Genomic DNA, 24,047 nt, shown 5'->3' with positions numbered 1-24,047 from the left:
AATGGGTAATTTATATTCTAGTTTATTAAAGTACTGCATAGATAGAGTTCCCTAAAAGTTTATGATAAAGTTGTAATGATTATATTTTGATGTTCTGCAATGAGTAGCTACCGATTGTGTAGTTTGCGTTTTCTTCTTTTTTAGCCCTTATTACAAAATGTACTAAGGGTACAAAAGTGAAGGAGAATAGGTTAGGGGACTATAAAGTTAAATGTTCATAGGTATATTCATCTCAAGATTCACGACTCACGACCGAGCAATGAAATATTTCTCATTGCTCATCGTAGGTGGAACTTTTTCATGCTCGCGAGAGTTTTAATCATTCATCATGTACTTACATTGTTTGACAGTGAAATATTTTAAATGTGTGCATATTCAAAAAGTTACAGCAATAATTGCATAACTCTGTACTGTGGGGCGAGCGGGATAAGTCACAAATTGATGAGTATCATAGTATCTGTCATTCAGAATTAAGATCAATTGATTTTCCACCTGAGATGAGCATGTGTTGTGGTAAAATGTGTAAAAATACGGACCATATGAAAATCATTGATCGAATGTACAATAATATTGTTACTGTTATGCAGAAAGCTGCACTTCACTGTAGTAAGATTAGGAGCTGTAGTCGTAAGAAGTATGTCATTGGCTGGAACAAACATGTATCGGAGGCGCACAGGGAGGCTCGGCTGGCCTTTCAGACCTGGCAGCTGTATGGCCAACCTTCCACTGGGTACATACATGACTACATGAAAAACACCAAAAAGGTCTTTAAGAACAAGTTGAAGTGGTGTCAAGACAATGAGAATCAGATTAAGATGGATATCATTGCAACGAGTCATGATAATAAAGATTTTAGTAAATTTTGGAAACAGACTGACAGACTGAGTCCCAGGATGAGCCTTCCTGTAACTGTAGATGGTGTTTCTGATGGTACAGATATTGCTAACCTTTTCAAAAGTAATTTTATTGTTTCTCCTGTACAAACTGTAAATAACTTGACTCAACTTGGCGATCACCCCCGTGATGTGTCTGCTGATACACCTCATATACAGTATACTGTGAAGGATGTGACATCTGCAATCCATTGTATGAAACGAGGTAAATCTCCAGGACATGACGGGCTGAGCGTCGAACATTTGAAATATGCAGGTGTACACCTGCCCAGAGTACTCACGCTTTTGTTTAATTTTATAATTGGACACTCTTATCTGCCTAGGGATCTGATGAAAGCTATTGTTGTGCCAGTGGTGAAGAACAGAACAGGTGACTTGAGTGACAGTAATAACTACAGGCCAATTTCGCTAGCCACTGTAATAGCCAAAGTGTTGGACAGTTTGCTTAATAAACACTTGGACAAATGCTTGCGTCTGCACAGCGGGCAGTTCGGTTTCCGCGCAGGGCTGTCGACTGAGAGCGCCATTATGTGTCTTAAGCAAACTGTTCAATACTACACTAGTAGAAAGACACCGGTCTATGCGTGCTTTTTAGACCTTTCAAAGGCTTTCGATAGGGTGTCCTATAATATTCTTTGGGATAAGCTTGCGAAAGAAATGCCACTGGAGTTGGTTTCAGTTTTTCGCTACTGGTATGACAATCAAGTTAACACAGTTAGATGGTCTAATTCCAGCAGTGGCGAGTATAGGTTGGGCTGTGGGGTAAGACAGGGGGGTTTGTCTTCCCCTAAATTGTTTAACCTGTACATGAATGATCTGATAGGTGAGCTCAGCAGCACCAAAGTTGGATGCTCAATAGATGGCGTTATGATCAATAACATAAGCTATGCAGATGACATGGTGCTGCTGAGCCCATCGATCAACGGTCTCACGAGGCTTCTGGCAGTCTGCGAGTCGTATGCGGAAACACACGGACTTAGGTACAATACTAAAAAAAGTGAACTGTTAGTCTTTCAGGCTCCAAATATAAAAAAGAGACTGGTTCCTTCAGTCTACTTAGGAGGAGTAGAGTTAAACAGAATCACCGAGTTCAAGTACCTGGGTCACGTGGTCACGGAAACGCTCGTAGACGACCTGGACATGGAGCGGGAGCGCAGGGCGCTGGCGGTCAGGTGCAACATGCTGGCTCGCCGGTTTGCACGCTGTACTCGACAAGTCAAGCTGACCTTGTTCCGAGCGTACTGTCAGTCCCTCTACACGTGCAGCCTGTGGGTCAACTACACGCGCCGGGCCTACAGCGCGCTGCGCGTCCAGTACAATAACGCACTGAGGATCGTGTTGGGGCTGCCGAGATTCTGCTCCGCATCAGGTATGTTCGCTGAAGCCAGAGTGGATGACTTCTTTGCCGTCATGCGTAAGCGAGCAGCTTCCTTGCTATCGCGTACGCGGAGCAGCTCGAATGCTATCCTCAGTGTGTTGGCGGATAGGATGGATAGTCCAATTGTGAGGCATTGCGTAGGTGTACACATTAACCGAAATAAGAAATGAATATATTAATTTATTAATTCTATTTATTAATTCTATTTATTAATTCGATTTATTAATTCAATTTATTAATTCAATTTATTATTTCACTTTATTCAATCCAATTTAATTTACATTTAAAATGACATTTAAGTATATTTATTTATTATTTCGGATCTAATTTAATTTAATTTTTGCATGTACCTACCTATGATATTTATATTTTGACTAACAATTTTCGACATGTTTTACTAATTCACTATGGATGTTATATCTGAAAATAAATGTTTAATAATAATAAATAATAAACCCCTTAACAATATTCCAAATGTAGTAACACCTACTACGTACCTAAGTAATTACATAATGTACAAAAAATAAATTGGATAAGTAACCTTTAATTGTAGACTTGTTTCTAATTCTAATATACAGCTCAGTAAACCTGCGTAATGATTTTAGACCATTGCTAATAATTGTGATTTGCAAATGTCACATAGATAATAAAATAAGGAGGTAATTTTCGGCACAAGTGGTTTTTAAACTGGTCATACAGGAAATGTAGTTGTAAGTATTCGTTTTTTTTAAGTAAGTGAATTTATTGCCTATGAGAATAGGCGTTAAGATTTATGTTGGTGTGGTATTGTATTTTTTATTGGGCGCAATATAAATATGGCCCCCTTCATCTCCACTCACTATACTATTAGATAATATAAGTAATATTATTAAACTCTATAGGTAAGGGGAAAAGTTTCAATAGAAAAGTACACTTGGGATTATCGCTGACTATAGGGGTTCACAGTCACACATTGTAAGAGAAACCAACGAAATTAAATCGTATACCATTTATTGGCCATTTGCTACTTAACCTATATGTACAACTATATCACAAGCTGATGAGTAAATAATCATAATCGTTGGTTTTTGGTTCAGTTATTTAACAAGTTACATTCAGTAGTATCCTCCGTGGATGCCAGAAGCTCCGTATCCGTAGCCGAGACCGGCGTGAGAGTAGCCAGAGGAGTATGCGAGGGGAGCAGCGATGGCCGAGTGTCCGTAGGCCAGAGGGGTGTTGTAGGCTCCATGGGCACCGTAGGCTCCAGCGTAGGCACCAGAGTAGGCCAGGGGAGCGGCGTGAGCAGCGTAGGAAACTGGGGCGGCGTGAGCGGCGTAGGCGACGGGGGCGGCGTGAGCGGCGTAGGCGACGGGAGCGGCGTGAGCGGCGTAAGCCACGGGAGCGACAACGGCGTGGCCGACGGGCTCCTTGCGCACGACGGCGTTGAAGCCGGTGTGGGGGTTGGCGGCGTAGTCGACGACGCGGCGGGTGCCGTCGGACTCCAGTAGGGAGTACTGTCCGACCACGCTGTCCCCGTGCCGGGTCTCGTGCTGGCCCTTCACGTCGCCGGTGTGCGGGTCATGTACTCCGTATGAGAAGCTGTTGTAGTTGCCGCCGTGCACTGCGCTGCTCTGGGCAGCCACCACCAGGAGAGCGAATACTGCGAGCTGGAATTACATTGTGTTATTATTAATTAGGCTGGAGTGCCCAGCGTAAAACAGCTGATGCGGACCAAAAAGCTCCAGGGGCGGAAAGATTAGAGAAAAGAAAAATAATTAGTCATGGTTAAAGCTAGATGCATTATAGGGAAGATATTTTAAGGCTAATTTTGCTTTATAGTTAGCACAACACAGCTATATGTATATGTATAATCTAATTTCTTAATTAAACCATTATAGTAATTTATTTAATTCAAAGTACCTTTGAGAACATTTTGATTGTTGTTATTCAACGTCGGTGCGTTAACTGATGTTTTGGTTGTAAACTTTTTACTTTATATAGCTGCAGTCAGATATTACAATCAGTTTGGTACTAGGAAGGTTACTTGTTTGTAAGAATAGAGTATTCAGTGGCTCGGACACGCGGAAACCCCTTTCCTTTCGCTCATTAATTATGCTAAAATTTAATTGCGTATTTTTATGAACTACAACTTTGAAGGCCATTACAACAATAATATCATTGTGTAATAGGGTCAAAAATGTTTGCACCTCTAGTTTCCAAGTCAATGTAAGTTACATAGATGGTATTTAGTTAATATCATGAAATATAACGGTTTTCATAACAAGTTATACTTAACCTAAAATGTATGATCTTTTTAAAATATGTAGGTACGTAAAAGTATACAAAGTCATTTTATAATAATTAATATCGTAATAAATGTAATAATAGACCCAACAGAAATAAGTGTGAAATACTTTAAACCTATCAGTAGCATGCCATCAAATGACTTAAACTCTTCAAAAACTAGCCATGTAGGTATATATTGTATAATTTACATTGCTCATCAAAGATTTTATCAAGTCAAGGCTGTTGATGGCGACCTTGGCCAAGGCAAAGAAAATTATTAGCAAAGGTAATACAAACAGTAAGTTGTGGGCATGGGCAGTATCATTTTGTATTATTTTATCATGACACTAATTATAAATAAAGTATTTTAAAGTAATATTTAGGTAAGCATAAAGACCACTGTGTTTGTAATAAGAATCCTAACTTATAATAGTGAAGTTATAATTATATTATAAGTAGGTACCCGACATATTAAAATTATCTTTACCAAATATGAATGCATTGATTAATTGCCGGTATCTTTGTTATTTCAACAGTAACCATCTTAATTAGAACTGATAGACTTATGTAAGAAGCCAGTACTAACATGTTAACAAAGTACCTATATGCATTATGCACTCGAGAAATCCGATACAAATCTACAATTAACAGACAACCACACAAAATGTGCAGCAAATGATCCGGAACAACGCAACTTGTTTTTTCTGCTCAAAACCACAAGAGGTCAATATACCTGAGGTGAAAGGTATCTGCTAAGCTGAATTAAGTCGCTCCCAGTGTGCGCACTATTATTATAATGACTTCCTAGAGTGACCCCCAAATCGTACAATACAACGATATGGAGCGTGCAAATTGTTTCAATATAAATAGTAGCGGTAGCCGGGGTTGGGCAGTTGTGATTTGAATCCTATCAATTACACACGCATTAAAATGGCAGCCAAGGTAATTTATTGTTCAAATTAATATTATGATACAGTCAAAAAGTTAGTTTCAAGTACCAAATAAATTATCATGTTATTTAAAAAACTATTATATTATCTAGAATTTTAGTGGTTGTTTGAATTCTTCATAAACTTTGTACCCTACCTATTAATACAATACATAATTTAGCATACATAAAAAACTTCTATTTACATTTTCCTGTCCCTGGTACACTTTGATCTCGGCCTACCTCATCCAAGTCATTTAGCTATTATCAGGGTCCAGTAATTAACGAAGTATAAATTGATCAACAGTTCGCCGTATTCGCCCTCCTCGCCGTCGCCGCGCACGGCAGCGCCATCCACGGCGTGGACCAGTCCAGCTTCTCGTACGGAGTGCACGACCCGCACACCGGCGACGTGAAGGGCCAGCACGAGACCCGGCACGGGGACAGCGTGGTCGGACAGTACTCCCTACTGGAGTCCGACGGCACCCGCCGCGTCGTCGACTACGCCGCCAACCCCCACACCGGCTTCAATGCCGTCGTGCGCAAGGAGCCCGTCGGCCACGCCGTCGTCGCTCCCGTTGCCTACGCGTCTCACGCCGCTCCCGTGGCTTACGCCGCTCACGCCACCCCTGTCGCCTACGCCGCTCACGCCGCCCCCGTCGCCTACTCTGGATACGGTGCCTACGGAGCGTCCGCCTACGCCGCTCCTCTGGCCTACAACTCTCACGCCACCTACGCCGCCCCTCTGGCCCATGGTGCTGTCGCCTACGGAGCTCACGCCACCCCCCTCGCCTACGGTGCCTACTCTTCTCCCCTCGGATACTCTTCTCTGGGATACGCCAAATACTACTAAACGATAAGAACAAACGACTGTCACGCTGGCCGTGATTGAAAGATGCTGTGATCTAAAATGTTAATAAATGAGTTTTTATAGCGAATACATTTTCTTTTCTATTTTCATATCACTAGAAGTGTAAGTTAGTGAGTAAAAATATATTTATATCTTAACAAAATATCATAGTAGACTACCTAAATAGAGCAGTGGTTAGAAACTCTAATACTGTTGTGCCCATGGTCCTGATTACGATGCCCGGCTGAGGCAGCGATTTGTTGTATCTCGAGTTTTGTATTGACTAATAGATATTTGAAATATTTATGCTCACGACTGTAATCCCTGAAGGGGTAGTCAGAGGTGACTTGCAAGCGAGCCACTCGCTTTATGCTGTAGGTATTTTTTTTGTACTCACGTGATATGATGTAGGTCGCAAGCCGTATTGCTGGTTTTAATGAATGAGTACAATGTAGATACTTAGGGTGCACATCTAGAATGTAAAAGAATTGAGCATGTCTATGGCTGAAATATTTGTGAAGACCGGGTGGTGAAGCGCTTTGGTTAGATTATCCTGACTGCTATGCCGAAGGTACCGGGTTCAATTCCCGGCAGGCAGCTATTTGTGTAATAGACGGATATTATGTACACGGGTCTTGGGTATTAATATGTATCTATCTATGTATCTGTGTCTATGAAATGAAATGAAATGTGTAGATATATTATAACAACTGTCCGATACATAATATATATATATATTACAGGTTTTGCCTAGTTTGGGGTCGGATGGCCGTATTGAGATGCCCCCAAATCTATTTTTATAATATCGTTTTAAACACAGCCAAAATGTGGGAAATAAGTACCTATATAACATAACTAGAGTTCTTGAAAATAAAGTTCTTCCTTCTCGGCTTTTAATAAGCTTATAAGTAAAAAAATAACAGTGTATAAAGTTAGTATGTAGTAGTTAGTCGTTAGGAGACGGCACATGAAGAAGAAGAAGAAAGTTAGTATCGATGTGGACATACGACCTAAGTGTAATAAAATGGCATATGATCAACTATAAATGCGTCCCCAGCAGCAATGCAACTACGTACTGTAAAAATCTGAAAAAATATAAGTCTTGAATACTTACGGATGAATCCCGTGAATGAGTTCGTGGTGAACACTGTTTTTAACCGACTTCAAAAAAAGGAGGACGTTCTCAATTCGTCGGGATCTTTTTTTTATGTATGTTCACCGATCACTCCGCCGTTTATGAACCGATTTTGAAAATTCTTTTTTTGTTGTATTGGGTTGAGCTCCCAGGTGGTCCCATTTTTTTTCAGAATTTTATCTCACCCCCAAGGGTGGGTAAAGGGGTAAAAACAGGGTATGAATTTCCATTTTGGGCACATATTAACTGATTCTAATGAAATTAAGAACGTTAATATAGTTCTTATAACAAAAAAATATGATGGTGACCTTGAGCTGATCTGATGATGGAAACAGAAGGCAGTCAGGGGAACTCCTCAACGGTATATAGCAACTACTTCGTGTTTAGGCTTGAATGATTCGTATTGATTAGTAGGACTTTTTGGTATCATTTGCACCTTACTGTTGATTGAAAATTATTGCAAATAAACTAAAAACTATAAAATAAAATAATAATTAAAAAACCGACTTCAAAAAAACACTAAAATTTAAAAAATAATTTAAGGTTTACACAAATTCTACTCGTATGTGACAGTACAAATATACCTAAGCAGGAACTGTTCTTTTTTGAAGTTGGTGCCATATTTCTTCAGATTACTTTGTCACCGCATTTGTACTGTCACATACGAGTAGAATTTGTGTAAACCTTAAATTATTTCTTACATTTTAGTGTTTTTTTGAAGTCGGTTTTTTAATTTTTTTAATTATTATTTTTCATCAGTAAAATATTGTATTGAAATATGCGGATGAACCTACAAAAAACCTACGTAAAATTTTAAATACCACGATTGTAATCCCCGAAGAAGTAGGTTAGTCAGAGGTGACTCGCAAACGAGCCACCCGCTTTTCGTTGTACATTTATTTGTAAGTACTCACGTGATAGGTCGCGAGCCGTATCGCGAAAATTTACGAACTCAGAGATCAAAGGCAAAGTATATAAAAGCGCCATAGTGATGTTGTATGGGGCTGAGTGCTGAGCAACCAAAGTATGTGATGAGAATAGGTAGACTAAGAAATGAGTGTAATATAAGGGGAAGTATGAAAATGTCTCCTATAGTGGTGAAATTAAAGTCATCGCCTTTCTTGGTTTGGCCATGTCATGAGAAGAGAAGATGTTTATGCTACCAAGAAAGTGTTGGAAAGGAAGGCGTAATGAGAGGAAGACCAAGAAAGACGTGGCTTGATTGGGTGAAAGAAAATATTATTATGGGAGAAAGTGGAGTGAATGAGGATATGACAGAGGATAGGATAAAATGGCGTGACATGACGCACAAAACCGACCCTAAATAAGGAAAAGGTTAGAAAGAAGAAGAAGATATAGGGGAACCTTAAATATTTTTTTTTACTTTTAGATAAAGTTATTTACGTGATTTACATTAATTAAATAAACATTTCCATTTTTTAAAGAACAATGCTTAATCTGTATTTATTAACTCCATTTTCCAGAACCAATGATATGGGGGACGTTTTCATGACGTTTTGAGTTTGGCAGTTTTAGAGATGTCCGAGAGTAAAATTCTATCGACTTGTACCTATCGATATTTGTACGGGTCAATTTGTATGTGTCAGATTAAACACCGACATTGATGATCAGTTCATCTTGCAAACAATCTATCCGAGCCAAATAGTCACAGTCCTGTAATATAATTGTCTTTGTTCTATCAACCAAACTCAAATGAATTACAAACTCACGACATTCCGAGTTTAAAACAGCCTTTCTCGGCATTTTGACAAAAATAACAAACAAAATGACAAAAAACAGACCGAAATTTTCCAACATCAATAGGACCATAAATTAAACTTTACTCAAATTATACGAAGGATATCGATGAAATACATGAAGGTAGGTAGATTATTAATAAAATATGTTAAAATTGTTATTATTCTGAGAGGCAGCATGAGAGAGATATGCACTCTGATTAAAAACTTCATAGTTTGTTTTAAAGCTGTTGATGATAAAGTAAGTAAGAAATACTATATACCTACTTACTATAATACAATGTAAAAAATTCTAATATTTTATTAACCGACTTCCAGAAAAAGAGGAGGTTCTCAATTCGTCGGGATCTTTTTTTTTATATTTTTTTTTATGTATTTTCACCGATTACTCCGCCGTTTATGGACCGATTTTGAAAATTCTTTTTTTGTTGAATTGCATTGAGCTCCCAGGTGGTCCCATTTTTTTTTCAGAATTTTAGTTCACCCCCAAGGGTGGGTAAAGGGGTAAAAACGGGGTATGAATTTCGATTTTGGGCACATATTAACCGATTCTAATGAAATTAAGAACGTAAATATAGTTCTTATAACAAAAAAATATGATGGTGACCTTGAGCTGATCTGATGATGGAAACGGAAGGCAGTCAGGGGAACTCCTCAACGGTATATAGCAACTACTTCGTGTTTAGGCTTGAATGATTCGTATTGATTTGTAGGACTTTTTGGTATCATTTCCACCTTACTTTTGATTGAAAATTATTGCAAATAAACTAAAAACTATAAAATAAAATAATAATAAAAAAAATATAAAAACCGCCTTCAAAAAACCACTAAAATGTAAGAAATAATTTAAGGTTTACACAAATTCTACTCGTATGTGACAGTACAAATATACCTAAGCAGGAACTGTTCTTTTTTGAAGTTGGTGCCATATTTCTTCAGATTACTTTGTCACCGCACCAACTTCAAAAAAGAACAGTTCCTGATAAGGTATATTTGTACTGTCACATACGAGTAGGGGGGGGGGGCTTGTCGCTCACGTCCGTAGGTACAAACCCTAGTTACCCTACACGTGTCCCCTGGGTGGTGCTAACGAGTGACAACGCCGAATGTCGGGCGGCGGTAAATCGACCCGACCTCCTCTCCTAGCAGAGGCGGCGATCTCCCGCCGTAAAAAAGGAGAATCACCAACACGCCTGCCAAGCGCGGTGATTATGGCAAATAAACCTCCTGATGGAAAAAACAAAGCCCCGGCCCCCAGTCCCCGGCAGCCCCGCTATCCCGGACTCCGGTAGCGGTCACGGTAACGGCGGGGCAGGGGGTGCGAAGAATCTCCGGCAGAGAGTCGGCTACCAGCCCAACCGACCCTTGCACCTGGCAACATATAACGCACGGACACTGAGGGAAGACGTGAAGATAGAGGAGCTGGAAGAGGAAATCAGCAAGCTAAAATGGGACATTATAGGGTTATCCGAAGTCCGACGAGAGGGAGAGGATACGGAAATTCTCCAGTCCGGAAACTTGCTGTACCACCGGGAGGGCGACCAACTGTCCCAAGGGGGTGTCGGGTTCATCGTCAACAAGTCCCTCGTCAACAACATCGTTGAAATCGGAAGTGTGTCGGCACGGGTTGCGTACCTCATCCTGAGAATATCTAAACGATACTCAATGAAGGTCATACAGGTTTACGCACCCACATCCAAGCACACCGATGATGAGGTCGAACTTGCGTATGAAGACGTATCGTCTGCCCTGCGTAAGCTCACTACTCATTTCACGGTGGTGATGGGAGACTTTAACGCGAAACTCGGAAAACAAGAAGGCGGCGAGACGAAAGTGGGGTCACATGGATTTGGAGTCCGGAACCATCGTGGGCAAATGCTGGCTGACTTCTTGGAGAAGGAGGGCCTCTATATGATGAACTCCTTCTACAAGAAGAAGCCACAAAGGAAGTGGACGTGGATTAGCCCCGATGGGAAGACTAAAAACGAGATCGACTTCATATTGACGGATAAGAAGCACATATTCAATGATGTCTCAGTGATCAGTAGGGTTAAGACCGGCAGCGATCACCGACTCGTAAGAGGCACTTTGAATATAAACTGCAAATTAAAAAAATTAAAAACCGACTTCAAAAAACCACTAAAACGTAAGAAATAATTTAAGGTTTAGACCAATCCTAGGTCACAGTATAAATATACCTAAGCAGGTACTGTTCTTTTTTGATGTTGGTGCAGTGACAAAGTAGTTAATCTGAAGAAATATGGCACCAACTTCAAAAAAGAACAGTACCTGCTTAGGTATATTTATACTGTGACCTAGGATTGGTCTAAACCTTAAATTATTTCTTACGTTTTAGTGGTTTTTTGAAGTCGGTTTTTAATTTTTTTAAAATTATTATTTTATTTTGTTATTTTTAGTTTATTTGCAATAATTATCAATCAAAAGTAAGATGCAAATGATACCAATATGTCCTACTCGTTAATACGAATCATTCGAGCCCAAACACGAGGTAGTTGCTATATACCGTTGAGGAGTTCCCTTGACTGCCTTCCGTTTCCATCATCAGATCAGCTCAAGGTCACCATCATATCTTTTTGTTATAATAACAATATTTACGTTATAAATTTCATAAGAATCGGTTGATAAGTGCCCAAAATGGAAATTTATACCCCTGTTTTTACCCCTTTACCCACCCTTGGGGGTGGAATAAAATTCTGAAAAAAAAATGGGACCACCCCTGAGCTCAACCCAATACATCAAAAAAAGAATTTTCAAAATCGGTCCATAAATGGCTGAGTAATCGATGAACATACATAAAAAAAAAAAAAAAACATACATACAGACGAATTGAGAACCTCCTCCTTTTTCGAAGTCGGTTAAATAGAACGCTCCCGTCTAATGAAGTCCACGCTCCGCCCTACTCCTGCTCAAATCCAGGATCCCGAAAGCTTTCAGTCTGAGCTTTGCGACCGCCTGATATGTTTAGAGAATTGCGTTACAGTTGACGATTTAAATAATAGGTTTGTGGAAACTGTCCGAGAGGTAGGATCGAAATATTTTTCGTCCCGAACCAACCGAGGACCTCAAAAACTCTCAGATGGGACTCTGAGTCTCATAAGAGAACGGAGAGAAATGAGGTTGCAGTCTTCAGTTGATATGGTCGAATACAGACGTCTAAACAGACAGATCGCCAAAGCAAGACGTTGCGATATGAGACGCTACAATTGCAAGCGCATTCAAGACGCAATAGAGCAAAACAAGGGCTCCAAAGTCTTTGCTAGAGATCGACCTGTTCGGCAGACTCTGTTGACCCAACTGAAGACCGACACTGGCAACACCGTTTCATCAGTGCCCGAAATTCTGGGAGAAATTGAGAGATTCTACGGACAGTTATACACCACAACACAAAACCCTATTACCAGCGGTGCTCACGACAGCCGAGCGCCACTCACCCGACACTATACCGAAGATATTCCGGACGTCAGTCTAGACGAGATTAGTATAGCTCTCAAACAGCTAAAAAACAACAAAGCTCCGGGAGATGATGGAATAACGACAGAACTTCTGAAAGCCGGCGGTAGACCGATTTTAATAGCACTTCGGAGGCTGTTTAATTCCGTCATACTCGAAGGCACAAGCCCGGAGGCATGGAGCAGAAGTGTAGTGACTTTGTTCTTCAAGAAAGGCAACAAAGCCCTATTGAAGAATTATAGACCCATTGCACTTCTGAGCCATGTGTACAAGCTGTTTTCGAGAGTTATTACGAATCGTCTCGAGCAAAGACTCGACGACTTCCAGCCACCCGAACAAGCCGGGTTCCGAAAAGGCTATAGTACCATAGATCATATACACACGCTTCGGCAGGTTATACAGAAGACCGAGGAGTATAATCTACCTTTATGTCTAGCGTTTGTGGACTATGAGAAAGCCTTTGATTCTATTGAGCTCTGGGCGATGCTTCAATCCCTTCAGCGGTGCCATATAGACTATCGCTATATCGAGGTGTTGAGATGTATGTACAATGCTGCCACAATGTCAGTTCGATTACACGAACATAGCACAAAACCGATCCAGTTGCAAAGGGGCGTGAGACAGGGAGATGTTATTTCTCCGAAACTGTTCACCTGTGCACTGGAAGATGTTTTTAAGCTTGTAGAGTGGAAAAGACTGGGCATTAACGTCAATGGCGAATATATCTCTCATCTACGATTTGCTGATGACATAGTTATTATGGCGGAAACGCTGAAGGAGTTGGGCGAAATGCTCACAGACCTCAATGATGCCTCTAAACAAGTTGGGCTGAAAATGAACATGGACAAGACAAAGGTCATGTCGAACGAACATGTTTCATCATCGCCCGTAACTGTAGGAGGTGTCACCATCGAAGTTGTCGATCAGTATCCCTACCTAGGACAAGTGATCCGATTAGGTAAATCCAACTTCGATAAAGAGGTAGCTCGTAGAATCCAACTCGGATGGGCAGCGTTCGGGAAATTACGACACATCTTCACTGAAAACATACCTCAGTGTCTGAAAACAAACGTTTTCAATCAGTGCGTGTTGCCAGTGATGACTTACGGAGCCGAGACGTGGTGCTTCACCAAAGGGCTTATCCACAAGCTCAGAGTTGCTCAACGTGCTATGGAAAGGGCTATGTTAGGCGTGTCCCTGCGAGATAGGATTCGTAATGAAGAAATCCGCAGGAGAACTAAAGTTACCGACATAGCCAAAAGGATTAGCACGCTGAAGTGGCAATGGGCTGGCCACGTAGCCCGCAGAGCCGACGACCGCTGGAGTAGAAAGGTTCTGGAGTGGAGACCCCGTGTCGGCAAACGGCGTGTCGGTCGCCCCCCAACCCGTTGGTCTGATGATCTGCGGAAGGTAGCGGGAAGCCGCTGGATGCAGATGGCGGGTGACCGTTTGGGGTGGCGATCGTTAGGAGAGGCCTATGTCCAACAGTGGACTACAGAAGGCTGAGAGAGAGAGACATACGAGTAGAATTTGTGTAAACCTTAAATTATTTCTTACATTTTAGTGGTTTTTTGAAGGTGGTTTTTTTATTCGAATTCAGAACGTCGACTTTGATGAGTCCCGTCTCTAGTACGTTCCATTTTACCAAAGTGTGTACTCAAGAAATATATATTATCTGTGGTCGTTGTCAATAAAATGACAGATTTTGCAATAGTATTCATGCGTTAAATGGAAAATTTTAAAGTATCACCCATATCATTGGTTCTGGAAAATGGTATACCTAGCAATCAGTTTTTTTATAAGACCACGCCCCAACACTGACGTATAATTAATAAATCACCGATAAGGGAAGTTCAAAACGGGTGTAGCACGCCTCACAACTTACGTACCATTTCACTTAGCCTTCAAAGCTTTTAGAACACGTTGTATTCGTCCATGCTAGTATAAATACTAGGCAATATTTCACGATAACGCATTCTCAGTTTGTCATTCAGACTAAAAATATCAAAATGGTTGCTAAAGTAAGTTTTCTTCACAATTTCTTAAGGTGGATTAAAATCTTCGATCGATATATTTATGTAGTTACATTTGCCGTTCAACTTCTTCCGTTTTCTCGTAATAATATAATATTTCGTATATACTTAACAAAAATATATTGTATTGTTTTACAGTTCCATAAGTTTTCAATTATTTGCCCAACAGTTCGCAGTACTCGCCCTCCTAGCCGTCGCCGCCCACGGCAGCGCGGTGCACGGCGGCAACTACAACAGCTTCTCGTACGGAGTTCACGACCCGCACACCGGCGACGTGAAGAGCCAGCACGAGACTCGGCACGGGGACAGCGTGGTAGGGCAGTACTCGCTGCTGGAGGCCGACGGCTCGCGCCGCACCGTCGACTACGCCGCTGACGCGCACTCCGGCTTCAACGCCGTCGTGCGCAAGGACCCCGCCCTGGTCGCCCACACTCCCGTCGTGGCTCACGCCGCGCCTGCCGTCTATAGCGCTCACGCCGCTCCTCTGTCGTACGCTGCTGTCTCACCCCTGACTTACGGAGCTCACGCCGCGCCCCTCGCCTACGCGTCTCACGCCGCGCCCCTCGCCTACGCGTCTCACGCCGCTCCTCTCGCCTACGGAGCGTACGCCGCCCCTGCTGTCTATGGTGCCCACTTGGGATACTCCAAACTGTACTAAACCATGATTATACTGTATGATTTAACAAGATAAAAAGATGTGCGCTGTGATAATAGGATTGTAAATATAAACGAAAAACAATACCTACGTAACTCTTTTATTTTCACTATGATACTACTTAATAATCGACTAGAAGTATTAGCACAAAATTTGTGAGGGATATTTTTACTTTCGCCATAATATTTCAGTAAAATAGTATTCATAAACCGCAATATTTTTGCGATGGAAAATATAGATGGGGTAGTAAGGATAGATTCCATAACTTTTGGTAGCAAGTTTCAGCGTTCTTCTTCTTCATTATTAGACTTTCTTAGCTATAACGGTTTTAAACACTCACTATTGCAGGTGCGATTCCACGACCCAAGGTCTAAGGGTCTCTTGTAGGGTGACATGTCACGTCATTTCTAATTTAGACAAGAGAGATACAGAGACACAAAAAAAAGTTTCATATGTCGTGAACCCTCCCACTGCTGCGGTGAGTATGGGCATCGTATTTAAAATCATATTATATATGTCGCAGGCATCTGGTTTAATCTCCTGTTTGATTGAACCGCTATAATGCGGCAAGTTACTTGGCGACCCTCCTTGCGGGGTGAAAGAAGTGGCGGGGGCGAGGTAGCACGACATGCTACACACGTAGAAAAGTGTGCCCGGATTAATCTCGCGATAGCTTGTAACTATTTCTGACGTAAGTAAAATTTTATTCTATGACTGTTCCCGTAAATGTCATATTTAGCTTAAAATTTATAGTTTGACAGCATTAAAATTTGGATGTTTACCTTCAGAATATCTACCAATTTGAATTTATTTATGTAAAAGTGTTTTATTTTATAAATCAATTTCCATGTCACTTTCATGTTCACTCTCTGTTTGAACTTGTTCATCGTCGTCGTCATCCTCATCTTCATCATCGTTTTCATTAACTTCAATTATAAATCTAAGACAAAAACCAAATTATGTTTAATTTACAATAAATTATAAATAAACAATAACATACCTGTCCAATACATCGTCAAATACTCTATCAGATTTATAATATTCGTCTTAATTTTTTATGACATGGTCGTCACAATTTCTCCACTTTTTAGGCGAATAATTAGAGAAAAGCAACTCTAAGGCAGCGTTCCCACTACGCCGGACCGGCAGATCTGCCGAAAACCGGACACCGGACAGAGTGTTCACATTACATCGGATCCCGGAAGAAATTCAGACAGTCCTCAGTTGAATTTGGACCTGCGCGCACAATGGACGACGAAATTGTTGTGTTGTGGTGGTATCTTAATAGAAGGCAAAATAAAAGAAAACATTGGGTACACCCTATTTTACGGGAAAGATTTTCCATTCTTTTCATTTTACATCCAGGGGCGAGGGGAGCACGAGCGGGGCGAGCGAGATACCGGCACAAACTCGTTCACATTACTCCGGGCCCGGTCGTTCTACCGGCAATTCGTAGTGACAAAACGTTCGGTAGAAATGCCGGGCTCGGCAAAAATGCCGGACCCGGGATAATGTGAATAGCTTCATATAAATTGTACAGCCACTAGCTCTTCCGGCAGATTTACCGGCGCGGCAGATCTGCCGGTCCGGCGTAGTGGGAACGCTGCCTAAGTCTTTTATCTCTTTATCTAAGTTAGAGTCAATCGACGTTCTTGCGAGCTCGCCTTTCACGTACCGCCACACAAGTTCAATAGGATTTAATTCCGGGTGGTATGGGGGTAGGCGAAGCACGATATGACCATTTTCTTTCAAAATTTCATCAATTTTGTAAATTTTCTCTGTGTTTTGCTCATTAATTACTTTCATTAAATCACATAAATTTTGGTTGCTTTCCTAGTTACAAGAACTGACAACTGACGCACTGTCATATGGACTCTTCGTCTTTGTTGTTTACTTTTTCGTATCTGACTGCGCAGTACCAACCTTTAGCCGCGTAGCATGACTGATCCGGTACGCTGTTCTACAAGAAGCCCCTATATTGAGACATTATACGATTTGTTGTTTTTAACGTTATTTTGTTGACGAATTATAGATACCTAATAATAATATAATGATAATATTAAAAAGGCCTCAACACTCATCCTAAGACTAATTGGTCTCAGGATCAATGATCTCATGTGGGTCGCACTCAAATTATGACAGACTATATAAGACATGTGGCCGCCTCGGCTGCGCGGCCGAGACTGCCGTAACAATGACATGCAGTGCACGCGTTGCCCTTCCCCGCTACCCTCCCGCTACCCGCTGTCGTCTTGGGTACCTCGTCCCCTCCGCGTCTTTCACCCCGCAAGGAGGGTCGCCAAGCAACTTGCCAATCTATAGCCCGTTCATTGGATGGCGCTATTCAGTTGTATGACTAGGCCGAACGTTGATTGTACAAGCGTCGCAAAACGTCCAACTAGTTAGCGGACTTAAAATCAGTCAGGTGGTGAATAAAACAAATATGGCGTCTAACAGCGAACAGCTGACACAAAAAACACTTGAATTGTATTTTTTTGCAAATAAATTAGCTTTAAAGTGCGATATTTATGTTAAAATAGTGTGACAACATGGATTTACCTATTATTACACCGCCGGCGGATAGTTTCAAAGAAAAAATGTGCTGAAACTGGATAATTATGAACAACAATATCAAGGTACGTTTATTGTTATTGTTTCGTTAATTTGTGAGATGAGCTTTGTAACATACTCTTTTTGTTGACTCTTGTCTGGTCATGTTCATCCTAACCAGACATTAAAAAGTTGCTATACTATATCCCATTTAACGACTTCGCTGAATAACGTTCAGTCAAGACGTGGGACGTTACAGTCAACCACTTGACGAGTTGTTCTTTAGTCATTCAACTGAGTAGCGTCATCCAATGAACGGGCTAGCGGTTCAATCAAACAGGAGATTAAACCAGATGCCTGCGACATATATACAAGCTCGGATGCAGATCGGAACGTAGGTACAACACTACTCTTAATGTTTCATTTATTGCAAACCTGTGTTTCAAGCAAGCCGTAAACTGATAATCATCAGCTCGGTAACATCTTCGGACTTCCCAGCACTATATCACATTAGCGATACAAAAGTCAATTAATTCAGAAGTAAGCCTTCGTATCTTGTAGTAAATTTTCTCCTTACGGAGAGAGCAATCTTACGTACGACCCACAGGTGCAAGCAATGCAAAAAAGTACATAAACAGTGTATATTTTTCCAGTTTCCTAAGTATTATAACAAAATGAAAGTATTACCTAACTACATGGATCACTATTTTATTCAATTTTTATTCTCTATAATTTTTCTATTCTCTATGGGGGTGCAGCATCTACCTGCTCCTGGCTCTCTCGAATGGAACTTTTGTCCATATCTAAACGGTCTTCCTAAGCTTGGACCATATCACACCATACTGGTCCACTGCGGGTGGGTGGGTTCACATATCTAGTTGGGCTAAATCTAAATACGCAGGTTTCCTCAAGATGTTTTCTCACCGTAAATGTGACACCGAAAAGAGTGAATGATCTTAAAATTAAATAATTCAACCAGCATCACTGGCGTGAGAAGCGGGCGCGCGCGGCTAACACGATTGAGCTACCAGCGCTCGCTCCATGGATCACTATAAATAGTATCTATTTAAATTGACAATACCTAAAAATCAATAACTCATTTAACCAACCAAAAAACGGTAGAGGCTATCAATTATATTGAAAGTAAATAAAATGCAAAAGTTTCATATTGTTTCTCGTTTATATTTACAGTTTTATTATCACAGCACACATCTTTTTAACATCATGGCTTAGTACAGTTTGGAGTATCCCAAGTGAGCGCCGTAGGCGGCAGGGGCGGCGTACGCTCCGTAGGCGAGGGGAGCAGCGTGGGACGCGTAGGCAAGGGGAGCAGCGTGAGACGCGTAGGCGAGGGGAGCAGCGTGAGATGCGTAGGCGAGGGGAGCAGCGTGCGACGCGTAGGCGAGGGGCGCGGCGTGAGCTCCGTAAGTCAGGGGTGAGACGGCAGCGTACGACAGAGGAGCGGCGTGAGCGCTGTAGACGGCAGGCGCGGCGTGGGCCACGACGGGAGTGTGCGCGACCAGGGCGGGGTCCTTGCGCACGACGGCGTTGAAGCCGGAGTGCGCGTCAGCGGCGTAGTCGACGGTGCGGCGCGAGCCGTCGGCCTCCAGCAGCGAGTACTGGCCGACCACGCTGTCCCCGTGCCGGGTCTCGTGCTGGCTCTTCACGTCGCCGGTGTGCGGGTCGTGCACTCCGTACGAGAAGCTGTTGTAGTTGCCGCCGTGCACCGCGCTGCCGTGGGCGGCGACGGCCAGGAGGGCGAGTACTGCGAACTGGAGAAAAAACATATGAGTAAGTACCTAATGGATCGTCCTGAGGATGGAAGGTGGACAAAGACGGTCACCAAATGGAGGCCTAGAGACGATCGGAGAGCTGTTAACAGACCACCTAATAGATGGTCAGGCATTCCTTGAGAGGTACCTCAAGGAATCCATCATTAGCAGCTGCCAATAACTACCGATAACTTGGCTGACACAATAATATGGTCGTAAAAATTAGGTCGATCCCACAGGATCGGCCTATGTCCACAGGAAAAACTTGACATTATTATTGACGATAGAGTCTATAACTGGTATTCAATACTAGATTCAACTTATTAATCCGGCACTTTGAAGTATAGAGCAAAATACTCAGTAGAACACATTGTACTTTTATATCACCATTATTTATATTTAGATCTAATTACCTTAGCGACCATTTTGACTGATTTTTCTTTGCACAGTGGACTGTGAATGATTAATCTTGAATTATTGTTACCCTTTTATATTCATTGGCTCCTGTACATTCATTCGAGCTAATAATAGGAAGTGAGAGACTGGTAAATGGTGTAAGGTCACTCGTTCTACGTAAGTATTTTAAGAAGTCCATTTCGACAATGTACCCGGTGGAACTATGCGGATATTGGAATGACCAATGGCCGAGGAGACGGAAATGTATTGTTGTGTTTATGTTAAACAAAGAACCTAATACTAAATGGTAAATAATAATTTAAACATTGCCACGTATACGGTGTTATACAGTAGTATAGTAAGCAGAAATGAGTTGAGTCAAATACTCATTATTTAGAAATAAAAAAAGATCTATTTTTTAATAAGTAAAGTAATTTATAAAAACACGATAACTATACTCAGGTCTGTGGGTAAAAATTAAAAGTAAAAATTTAGAATTTATTTACAGAATCCTTAACAAAACCAAATATTTACAAAATCTGTTGACTGATTCAAGCACGGACGAAAGGAGCAGCGGAGTATCCGTAGTAAGGCGCAGCAGTGTAGGGGAACGCTCCGGAGTAGGCATAGGGGTACGCTGCAGAGTAGGCGTAGGGGTACGCTCCGGAGTAGGCGTACGGGAAGCCGGCGGGGTAAGCGTAGGGCGCGGCGGGGTAAGCGTAGGCGGCGGGCGCGGCGGCGACGACGGCCGGGTCCTTCCTCACGACGGCGTTGAAGCCCTCAGCGCCGGCCGCGTAGTCCACGGTGCGCCGGGAGCCGTCGGCCTCCAGCAGCGAGTACTGGCCGGTCACCTGGTCCCCGGCGCGGCTCTCCACCTGGCTCTTGAAGTCCCCGGTGAGCGGGTCCGCCACGCCGTACGAGAAGCTGCTCGCGTCGCCCGCCGCCGCCGCCGCCACCAGCGCCAGGAATACTGCCAGCTGAGGATATGAAGGTGGTTTTAAAAAATATTTAATGGTGGAATTTTATGGTGGTAAGGAGCGGTGGTAGCTCAGTCGGGTAAGCGCCCGCTTCTCACGCCAGAGATGCGGGTTCGAATCCCGGCGCTGACATGTACCAATGAGTTCTTTTCTGAATTTAAGTACAATGTATACCATCGCTCTTACGGTGAAGGAAAACATCGTGAGGAAACCTGCATATCTAGCCTTAGCACATCTAGATATGTGAACCCACCAACCCGCAGTGGACCAGCGTGGTGGGAAATGGTCCAAGCTTAGGAAGGCAGTTTAGACCTTGGGGATATGCACAAAGGTTCCACTCGAGAGAGCCAGGTGCAGGTACTGACACCCCCACAGAGAATAGAATAGAATAGAATAGAATTTTATGGTGGAACTTCCCAAAGGCAGGTTAATCCAGTCCACATAAACATAAACATGTTAATATTGTTATACATATACAAGCTATATTAGAGAAAGAGCGAGAGTTATGTGTCAGGTATGCAATCTTTCTACATACTCGTAATATGCAGAATAAATAAATAAATTTCCGATAGTGATCAAAATTACCAGCTAAGTCACCCTCTTTTGAATTTCTATTCCGTTATTCCAATACCCTGTTTATAAAAGCTACTTAACATGATTATGAATTAAAATTATTTTAATTACCTTCATCATTTTTGTAGGTTTGTATTGAGATAGTAGTGACTACAACAGTGAATCCTGAGTATCTGATGTCCACATTTCAGTTTTATCAGTATTTATACAATCTAGGATGTTTACGTTTTATCATCTCGTTTTTTTTTATTAGGGTTCCGTAGCCAAAATGGCAAAAACGGAACCCTTATAGTTTCGTCATGTCCGTCTGTCCGTCTGTCCGTCTGTCCGTCTGTCACAGCCGATTTACTCGGAAACTATAAGTACTACAGTGATGAAATTTGATGGGAATATGTGTTGTATGAACCGCTACAAAAATATGACACTAAATAGTAAAAAAAAGAATTGGGGGTGGGGCCCCCCATACATGTAACTGAGGGATGAAATTTTTTTTTTCGATGTACATACCCGTGTGGGGTATCAATGGAAAGGTCTTTTAAAATGATATAAAGTTTTCTAAAAAACATTTTTCTTAAAGTGAACGGTTTTTGAGATATCAGCTCTCAAAGTCGTAAAAAGTATGTCCCCTCCCCTCTATTTTTATAACTACGGGGTATAAAATTCTAAAAAAAATAGAGGTGATGCATGCTAATTAACTCTTTCAACGATTTTTGGTTTGATCAAAGTATCTCTTATAGTTTTTGAGATAGGTTGATTTAACTGTAATTTTGCTGCTACGGAACCCTTTGTGCGCGAGCCCGACTCGCACTTGGCCGGTTTTATATTACTGACTTTAAAAGTCAAACTTGTAAACCATATCTTTTCTCGGCCGAAGCACCCTTTAATTTAACGGCCTTGTGATTAAAGTGAACGAAATGTCAAATTGTAAGTGTACTAGTTTTCTAAAATTAGATCTAATTAAAACAAGTACCTACGTAATACTTAATTAGAAAAAAATGGTCACTTATATGACTATGGTGTGAAATATTCTGACTGTAATGTAAGTCAAAGGTAACTTGCACATGATTCATAATAAGTTGTGCTGAGAACATAGAGATGTACAAGTACGTTTAGTAAATGAAGAAATGGCTGACAATGACTGTAACGCATATAAACACATAATATCGTAGGTACAGTCAGCTGCATAAATAGGTAGGTATACACTTTTGCACCTTGAAAACTGAAATTTTGAAACTCACAAACTGACAATTATTCATTCATACAAACATTGACGGTTTGTTAACAAGGTAGTTTGACATGGTACAAAAGTGTACAGCTACTAATGCAACTGACCGTACATCATACCCGACATAGACATAACCAGACTTCTGAGTTCGAATACGAATTCTCGCGGTATTACCTATTTCTCAGGTCTATTATCATCAAACCTTATTGCATGCAAATATAACAATGGAAAAAGTACTTTTCTTATGAAAAAATATTTGGTAAAATCAAGTATTCACTGAGGTGTGGACTGTGGACCCCTGGATGAAGGTCACGAATAATGCTTTACCTAGTCAAATCTTTTATAAATTCTTGTATATAGTTTACTGAAAGTCACTATAAAATAGCCTAATATACCTACGTACAAAATTATGCTAACGATTGAAATCCTCGTAGGGGTAGTGAGAGGTGACTAGCCACCTGACGAGACAGTTTGCGAACCGTATTGTCGATTGGAATGCTAATTTGATTTAAAGTGATTAATAGAAGTACCATAATAACCATACCATTATCTCTTATTACCCAATGGACGATGTTGTCAGATAAACATCAAAGCAGGGAAAATGTCAATTGTTTGTTTACAAGGACTTAATAAGAGATAGCGCTTCGCCCTGACTTTTAACGTCTTTAAGACTAGTTTGCTACTTTTTTTTCCAACAAAACGAGATTGATTGTAAACAAACATTGTTTAACATAATATATAAAAAGGGACGATACTGTAGTTTTTGTATCAGATCCTTGGGATTCACAAACGTAGTCACAACTACACCACAACATACCTACAACCTATGTTGTGGTGTAGTTGTGACTACGTTTGTGAATCCCAAGGATCTGATACAAAAACTACAGTATCGTCCCTTTTTATATATTATGTTAAACAATGTTTGTTTACAATCAATCTCGTTTTGTTGGAAAAAAAAGTAGCAAACTAGTCTTAAAGACGTTAAAAGTCAGGGCGAAGCGCTATCTCTTATTAAGTCCTTGTAAACAAACAATTGACATTTTCCCTGCTTTGATGTTTATCTGACAACATCGTCCATTGGGTAATAAGAGATAATGGTATGGTTATTATGGTACTTCTATTAATCACTTTAAATCAAATTAGCATTCCAATCGACAATACGGTTCGCAAACTGTCTCGTCAGGTGGCT

At 41.3% G+C, this 24,047-nt stretch overlaps 4 protein-coding genes across 4 annotated transcripts; 2 read left to right on the top strand and 2 right to left on the bottom strand.

Moving 5' to 3' along the window:
• The first annotated feature begins 1,700 nt into the window (after positions 1 to 1,700).
• On the top strand, positions 1,701 to 2,441 carry LOC125489944. The gene has a single exon (XM_048627589.1). It carries the CDS (start codon positions 1,701 to 1,703, stop codon positions 2,439 to 2,441), a length of 741 nt encoding a protein of 246 aa, XP_048483546.1.
• Positions 2,442 to 3,244: 803 nt separating this feature from the next.
• LOC105397365 (larval cuticle protein A2B) lies at positions 3,245 to 4,286 on the bottom strand. Its single transcript, XM_011569377.3, has 2 exons — positions 4,171 to 4,286; positions 3,245 to 3,917 (listed from the first exon to the last, which is right to left on the bottom strand). The coding sequence occupies exons 1-2, from the start codon at positions 4,180 to 4,182 to the stop codon at positions 3,366 to 3,368; spliced, it is 564 nt and encodes a 187-aa protein (XP_011567679.3). The 5' UTR covers positions 4,183 to 4,286; the 3' UTR covers positions 3,245 to 3,365.
• A 1,071-nt stretch (positions 4,287 to 5,357) lies between these two features.
• LOC105397367 lies at positions 5,358 to 15,455 on the top strand. The gene is made up of 4 exons (XM_048627587.1): positions 5,358 to 5,478; positions 5,772 to 6,314; positions 14,579 to 14,698; positions 14,880 to 15,455. Exons 1-4 carry the CDS (start codon positions 5,467 to 5,469, stop codon positions 15,366 to 15,368), a joined length of 1,164 nt encoding a protein of 387 aa, XP_048483544.1. The 5' UTR covers positions 5,358 to 5,466; the 3' UTR covers positions 15,369 to 15,455.
• Positions 15,456 to 19,086: 3,631 nt separating this feature from the next.
• Positions 19,087 to 21,874, bottom strand: LOC105389379 (cuticle protein). The gene is made up of 3 exons (XM_048627583.1): positions 21,745 to 21,874; positions 20,641 to 21,060; positions 19,087 to 19,687 (listed from the first exon to the last, which is right to left on the bottom strand). The coding sequence occupies exons 1-3, from the start codon at positions 21,751 to 21,753 to the stop codon at positions 19,145 to 19,147; spliced, it is 972 nt and encodes a 323-aa protein (XP_048483540.1). The 5' UTR covers positions 21,754 to 21,874; the 3' UTR covers positions 19,087 to 19,144.
• Positions 21,875 to 24,047: the final 2,173 nt, after the last annotated feature.

The sequence above is a fragment of the Plutella xylostella genome, chromosome 4, assembly GCF_932276165.1.
Source record: "Plutella xylostella chromosome 4, ilPluXylo3.1, whole genome shotgun sequence".
Classification (NCBI taxonomy): domain Eukaryota; kingdom Metazoa; phylum Arthropoda; class Insecta; order Lepidoptera; family Plutellidae; genus Plutella; species Plutella xylostella.
The sequence above is the reverse complement of the archived record's forward strand: the minus strand, read 5'-3'. Positions and strand labels throughout refer to the sequence as shown.